This window comes from Centrocercus urophasianus, unplaced genomic scaffold (assembly GCF_019232065.1).
Source record: "Centrocercus urophasianus isolate 14NV4802_14NV808 unplaced genomic scaffold, USGS_Curo_1.0 seq_40, whole genome shotgun sequence".
Taxonomy (NCBI): Eukaryota; Metazoa; Chordata; class Aves; order Galliformes; family Phasianidae; genus Centrocercus; species Centrocercus urophasianus.
This window is the reverse complement of record NW_024884978.1, coordinates 2,292,014-2,299,050: the sequence shown is the minus strand read 5'-3', so window position 1 is coordinate 2,299,050 and position 7,037 is coordinate 2,292,014. Positions and strand designations below refer to the sequence as shown.

The window sequence follows — 7,037 nt, the reverse complement described above, 5'->3', positions numbered from 1 at the left end:
AGCAGCTCCGCTCAGAGGCTGGACCAGCTCCTTACTGCCAGTGAGAGCACCACGTCACTGCTCTGCCAGCAGCAACCACTTCCAGATGGACATCCCAGCACAGCTCCTCAGGAGAAACAACAGATTCAGGAACATCTCTTGGTTTTCTCTCCTGCCTCTTTCTGGGATGGGGAGCTGCACCACGTGCTGTTTTCCTTGCTCCACAAACCCATGCTTTGCTCTATCTCCTCGTATTTTCCTTTTCTTAGAACCATAGAATCATTTGAGTTGGAAGGGACCTTTAGAGGACAACTAGTCTCCTTTTCAGAAGCCTCCCTTTCACATTCCTATACCACCTGCTGCCTGCTCCTAGCAGATTTAAACACTGAGAGCTCCCTTATTTCCTCAACATCTGACCTCCACAATCTATTACCTTCTACAGCATCACACCGAGATATCCCCAAACTATGGCAGGCTACTAATAATCAGAAAGACAGAAATAGTCATGAATGCTGCGTTAGTCCACATGCTTTATGGCGAACAACATACCATAATCTTCAGGTATATAATACACAAAGAGAAAAACGAATGCCCAGACTTGGCTGATGACATGTTTGCCACGGGATAGTTGAAAAATTGTACTCCTAAAATATGTTAAAATGGTTGAGGTCTTTTATTGAGGCAACAATCTGGGGAGCTGTTCGTTGGGGGATGCGCTGGGTCCATCCACCATGGGCTGAGCCCTCCGTGGGGATGCTCCAACCAAGGGCTGTGACCACGAAGGGAGCAGGGCTGCTCACACAACTGGAGTGCTGCAAATCCCAGACGCCAAAGGACGGCTTCAGAAGGCATACGTGGTGCAGGAGCGCCGCGCAGATGCTTCTGTTCACTTCCGACCGCGCTTTGCTCACAAATTGTCCCAGGTGCCACGGGGTCACTCCTGCACATCATCGCCATCCAATCTGCAGGACTGGATCTTTCTGGCAGAATCTTTGGCACAGGCTCAATGTTTTATTGTAATAAAAGATGATTAGAAAGTAGATTCCTGCCCCCCTCCCACCGCCACCCTCCGATTACATATTCTAGTATAAATGTAAGTCTTTCATGGCAAATATCTGACTTCTTGAGTATGTTCACATGCTGGAAAAACTGTATTCAGTCTGCATGCAGCAACAGAGACATCATGCTTCTGGCATCGTCATGCACATCTGACAGACAAAGAGTGCCTATGGCTGCTACCATTGACAAGGCAGAAGGGAAAAAAAGGAAAACGCACCGCCTACTATTTTACATGCTGTAACAAAACCAAAGTAAGCACAAAAATATTTACTGATATTTGAATTAAGATCTTCTGGTAAGTGGTTAAGAGGAAATATCAAAATTTGTATCTAAGTGAGATAGGAGAGGAGAAGATTGCATTAATTACAGTGTTCATCATTGCAAATAAAATCTATTTCCTTCCCTGTAAGTAATCAGCAGACATGAAATGAAAGCCTAATTGAAACTCGTATAAAACCTGCAGGTAGAGTTATTGTTTAAAAGTAGATCTACATTTAAAAAAACAGATGATACCCTAAGTCATTAACAATATCCAAAAACTAGAAAAAAACAACCCAAAACAACAGCGAGAAAACATTTAGCTAAACCTAAATGATGTTGTTCAGAACAGGAACTTCCACAATTAAAGCACAATTTGTTTTATAAAACTTTTATAATACTCTGTATGCTTGATATGATTATGTCAATATAGAACTGCTTATTATTAACCCTTATTATTAAGAGTTATTACTAAACATGCAAAATTCATTGCATGAAGCATATGCAAAATGTATTAAATTCCATTCTATCCATAAAACAAGCTTTAAGTGCTTCTTTCAAGCTTGATTATTGTACAGCCCCAAGTTTTCTGAGTTAAAATTGATTACTGTAGGACTAATTCTCAATTAATTGTCACGAGTTGCTCTGGACAAATCAGGAAGTCAGCTGGGACTGCATTTTTGTTAATTTAGCATACACAATATTCCTTCAACTTACTGCCCTATACTGCAGACTACAAACACACGCACGTAAATAAGATGTCAGGGATTACAGTTCTGTTTTACATTCCAGGTTAACAAACTTCATAGTAAAACATTGTTAGTAGAACCAGTTAACAGTGAGCTTGAGGAGTGGTGTAAATGAAATCAACTGAACAAACAATGGCACCCTGGATCACAGAATAATCTCACGGAGATTAAAATTCACAAAAATATTATTAAAATTATTACTATTATTATTATTAAAGACAAAACTTCACCCTTGAGTTTATCACATGCTACTTAGCAAAGATCTAGAGATCTGGCCACTGCTGGAGACCGTTTAAATTCGGTGTTGCTTACAGGATCGGTTCACAAAGCTTTGGGCTCTAATTGGATTTCATTCCCCCCCCCCCCCACGCCCAACTCGTATTTATTTGCCAGGTTTGGGTAACAACTGCTTTCCACCACGTTCTGCAATGCCTCTCCTCCCCGGCGCTCTCCAGTCCCATGCTCTGCTCTCCCCATGGCGCCCATAGGAGTGGGGAGCACTGGTCCCCTGCAAGGACTGAGAACTGGAGGTGCTTCTCAGGTCGGGTCTTGGATTATTTGTAACAGCGGCGGAGTGAAAAACGGAGCAAAAAGACAGCAGGGAGCTACAAAACTATAGAAAGTACCAAAAACAGGGAACTTCAGTGGAGACTTCTAGTAGGAGAAACGGGTACTGTACGCTAATTTATCTCCCATTAAGACGTTTTGGTTGCAAAGCCAAAATCCTCACTAAGTGGCCTTTCCCCCCATCTCACACTTTTTAACCCTATAATTTTCAGACCCAAATGGAACCAAGGCAAAAACCTAAAAATTTTAGGGTTAAGAACCGTTTCCTACTGGGGGATTTGTTCCCGTTCTGCTGTTTCATGCTACATTTTCTAGGAGGGGATGTACAAACTGGGGGTTGACATAGGAGAACCCTTCAAAATCGGATTGATCTATGTTAGCAATGACCAGCTGGTCTGGCGGGGTTAACACCGGCTGTCCTCGTGTGAAGAATTTATCAAAGTTTTCAGCACCTTTGCCACACTGCAAGAGAACAAAAAAAGAGAGAAAAAGGACTGAAAAGGTCAGCAATACATCAGCAGGTCTGCAGATTTCTCAGGACGAATGCAAGTCTTACAAGCAATTAAGATAACATTTTCTTTTCAGATATTTGAACCAAAACAATCCCAAGCAAATAGAGGAGCTTTAATTGATGAGTTGTGGTGAAAAGCACCATGAGATGGCAAGTTAAAGAGGCTTAAATATAGAGACAGGTTTTACTAAAGGAAATACAGATGTAGCATTTGGGAAATCATGAACAGATCTGCATACACATACAGATCCATTTGCTTCATGTGTGTTTGTGTATAATCATTACTACAAAAATATACCATGCTATAATGCAGCTGTCTATTATTAGATCAGGAACATGCTTGGTTCCAGAAGGTATTTATTCCAAATCACACTTCAGTCCCACTCAGCGAAGCAGAAATGAAATGAGGCCCTGCAAAGTACTGAAATCCTGGGCAGCCTCACAGGGAACAACGTGGGAACTGCAAGCACAACCAGAGAGCCCTCAAAAGTGTGGAGCAGAGACAGGGAGACAAACCTGGCTCTCTTCAGACAGCAGTAAGCACAGAAAAGGAACTGAACTGCTTAGCAGCACCTGAATAACAGTGCACAGTGGATTAAAAGGTAGAAACCAGGACCCAACCGCCCTCACCAGTCTCCCCATCACAAGGCAGTCCATGTGATTCTGTCTGCCTCAGCGCTGGATGCACACTGCAGAGATGTACAGGAACAGCAAGTATTTGATCCCTGCCTTCCAAACTTCCCCCTAGTTTAACCCCCAGAAGCAGTAATGACAATCAGCTCCATGAAATGAAATGGAAGATATTGTTCTTTCCAAGCATCTGCAGGAGGTAACAGACCAAACTAGCAGCAAACTGCTGCCTGCCTAGAAATGGAAGTGGGGCAGGGAGTGCACCCTGGGAACAGGCCCACGTTGCAAAATGTGCTATCACAGGTTTCTTTCCTTTTTTGTCCAAGAGAAGAGACTTGTGAAGCCTAACTGAGAAGCGTGGTTACATACAGCTCCACACTGAGTGCTCTTCATTCAGAACAGAAAACAAAAGAAATCAAGTTTGCTGAAAGGGGGAATTTGGAGTGGTGTGGAAACAATTGAAAGGCAGGAGAGTAAAATTAGCAGTGAAAAAGGGAGAAGTTGGAAGCAGAACAAAATGAGTTTGGGTGCAAGAAAGACTGCTCATCTGGGGATAAACAGACAGCAATTCTGCACGGAGGTCCAAAGGCAACTCATAAATCTGTTTATTTCAAATCCAGCTATATAAGAGCTCCTCAAAGAGTGGATGCGTGATACACACAGTGAATACTTCTTCCTGCTGTCCCTGACCCTTTCCTCCCTACCCTGAAGCAGAGCTGCACTATCATTTATTTTTGTTACTGAATATATCTACATTGGGATTTGGAGGATAACACTGCATTAAACCATTATCTTCTGACTTAGAAGGTAACTTTGAAAGGACAGAAGATGACTTGTACAATATGCCAATATACAACATTGATTTTTCTGAACTAATTCAACATGAATATAGGTGCACATTTATAGGAGGAACAAACTGGAGGGGAGCCTTAAGGGAATTCAAGGGCGAGACATGTGGCTCAAAACAGCTCAGTTAGTTTCTTAATTGCTTACAACACACCTGGCACACAGACTTGGATATGCCAGCCAGTCTGAGCTACAGAGAACTTCTGCTGCCCCAGGCACAAGTTGTTTTATATCTCAGATGAGAAATACATGCTGAGATACTGGACCAGCGTGCTGACAACGGGCACTTGTTCAACCTTGGAAGAGTGAAGGCTAATGGCAGATTGCTTTTCTACTGAATATCCTGGCCTTTTGGTCCAGAGAGTGGACAAGAGCTGAACTTTTACAAGGGGAAAACAGCTTTTTTTTTTTTTTTTTTTTTTTTTTAAGGCAGTGCAGCCAATTCAGAGCAGGGATGTTTTCACAGGAAAGACTTTTTTTTCCTTTTTTTTTTTTAAATAGATGTTTTATGGAGAAGTCTGATGCTTCTACATAATTATGCTCTATCTATTTTCCCTTTTTCTCCAATAAACGGAATTTAAACCAGCTGTGTCTTGAAACCAAGGTGTGACTGAGAATAAGAGATCACCAGAATTCTTACAAGCATGAGAAAATGTCTTTCCTGCCAAGCAATGACCCTACACCTAAGGGTTATGAATTGTCAGTCTAGAAAGGAACATGTTATTTAAACCAACCAACTGCTGACCCAAAATCTGCAGCTCCGTGTTGGAGTGAGAACTGTGCCTGTCTGCAAAAGCAGCAGGATTGCTCCTGCAGCAAAGTGCTTCCTAGGGAAGGTTATCCGAAAACAAAACAAAGCCAACAAATACGAACACATCTTAAAACAAATTAAGGTTTGCGTGTTTTGGAATCAATACAAATAGAATCAGCAATCACAATAAATGAGTTATACATAGGGTATGTAAATATTAGACTTGGATTTTGAATGATTTTTGTCTGGGAAGATGATGTTCCATGTGAATGCTTGCCCAAATCTCCTTGGTATCTTTCAATAGCTGCCTGTATAAACAAAACAGGTCATGATAACCACAGGGAAAGATAACAGCTGCTCTGAACAGGATCCAGGATCTGCCACGAAGTGTGCTCTGATGGAACAGGACTGTATTTCAGGATTTAGCATCTTCATGCTGACGAGCACTCAGTTCCCAAGCTAATAAAGCTTACAGTTGTGGAGGTAGATTTGCTTTATGGTCAGCTTCAATTTTGACTCAAGAAGGACATAATGAAAACCTTACATAAAATGTTTGTGAAGAAGTGAAGCTCCCCCTCTGACAGACAGTTCTGGGAATGGTCTGACAGTGTCAGCAGTGCTGTGCATGGCTTTTTTGCTTATTTATACCTTTCCTTCCATGCAAAATCCACATCCTATGGAAAGGCTGATGTCCCCTAGCATAGAACACTTCTTGGCATACAACTCCTCTTCTGGTGAGAGGAAAAAGGCCTTTGTATGCAGTAAGAGAGGAATGTACTCTGCCTCTGTTCACTAGTTTGTGGTGACCCACTAGCACGTCTGCAATGACAAACAGATCAGAGCACAGGGCAACAATCCTATACCTGCCATGCTCTGTGCATCTCAGCAGAAGTGAAAACAGTGTTAGAGAGCAAAGATTCAACGGTAAGATGTAACAATTTACAGCTGCTCCTGAAGGAATTGCATCCGTTGGCCAGCACAGATCCCAGCCCAGGAGTGCAGACAGGTGCTGGGTGAACGCGGCCATCACCCCACTCACCACTTTGGGCTTGAAAGGTGGCTGGATCTCTCTGTTTTCCAGTTTCTCCCAGTCAATTCTCCTGAAGAAAGCGTGTTCCCTGATGTCTCTTTCACCTTCGAGGCCGCAGCCAAGGCGCTTTGCGGGATGTTTAGTCATTAGCTGCCAACAAGAAAACACCAAATGATTACACTGAGCACTGCAACTGGACGCGAGGCAGACTTTCCCCAGACTGCAATGTTCTCAAAGATGGAAGTTGCTAATAAAATTGCTGTGAAAAGTTAAAATTAATTTTTTGAGAATAGCTTCTGTTTGGTCACAGGAGACGGCAGCCCGTGGCCGAATGCAGAGCTGCGTGGGCCTCACCGCACCGCTCGCTCCCCAGTTCCATCTTTGTTCTTTTGGTTCAGTCTTATAAATCTCCAGAACAGCATCCACCCTACCTCAGCAATCAATTAAACTCAATAAATCCCAGTTTGCTGGAGCTGTAGGAAGCACAGCCCCCCCTTCATTGCTCTGGGCCTGCTGAAGATGCCTCGCTACGGAGCCTGCAGCTCCTTGGCACCCAGCTGACAGCATCTCATCCGCGCTTCCTCCCGCGCATCCTTAACGACACCTTCATCAACACTGCACCCAGTTGTACAGATCAAGACTTGAGGAAAAAAAAAA

General features: G+C 43.0%; 1 protein-coding gene across 1 annotated transcript in view; it reads right to left on the bottom strand.

Moving 5' to 3' along the window:
- Window positions 1–492: 492 nt before the first annotated feature.
- The window catches only part of PRKCA (protein kinase C alpha), a 113,296-nt gene continuing 106,751 nt past the window's right edge, over window positions 493–7,037 (bottom strand). Inside the window, exons 16-17 of the mRNA XM_042832837.1 lie at window positions 6,390–6,530; window positions 493–3,074 (exon numbers count right to left, since the gene is read on the bottom strand). Coding sequence (XP_042688771.1) covers window positions 2,910–3,074; window positions 6,390–6,530 — 306 coding nt within the window. The 3' untranslated portion in view covers window positions 493–2,909. The remainder of the gene's footprint in view (window positions 3,075–6,389; window positions 6,531–7,037) is intronic.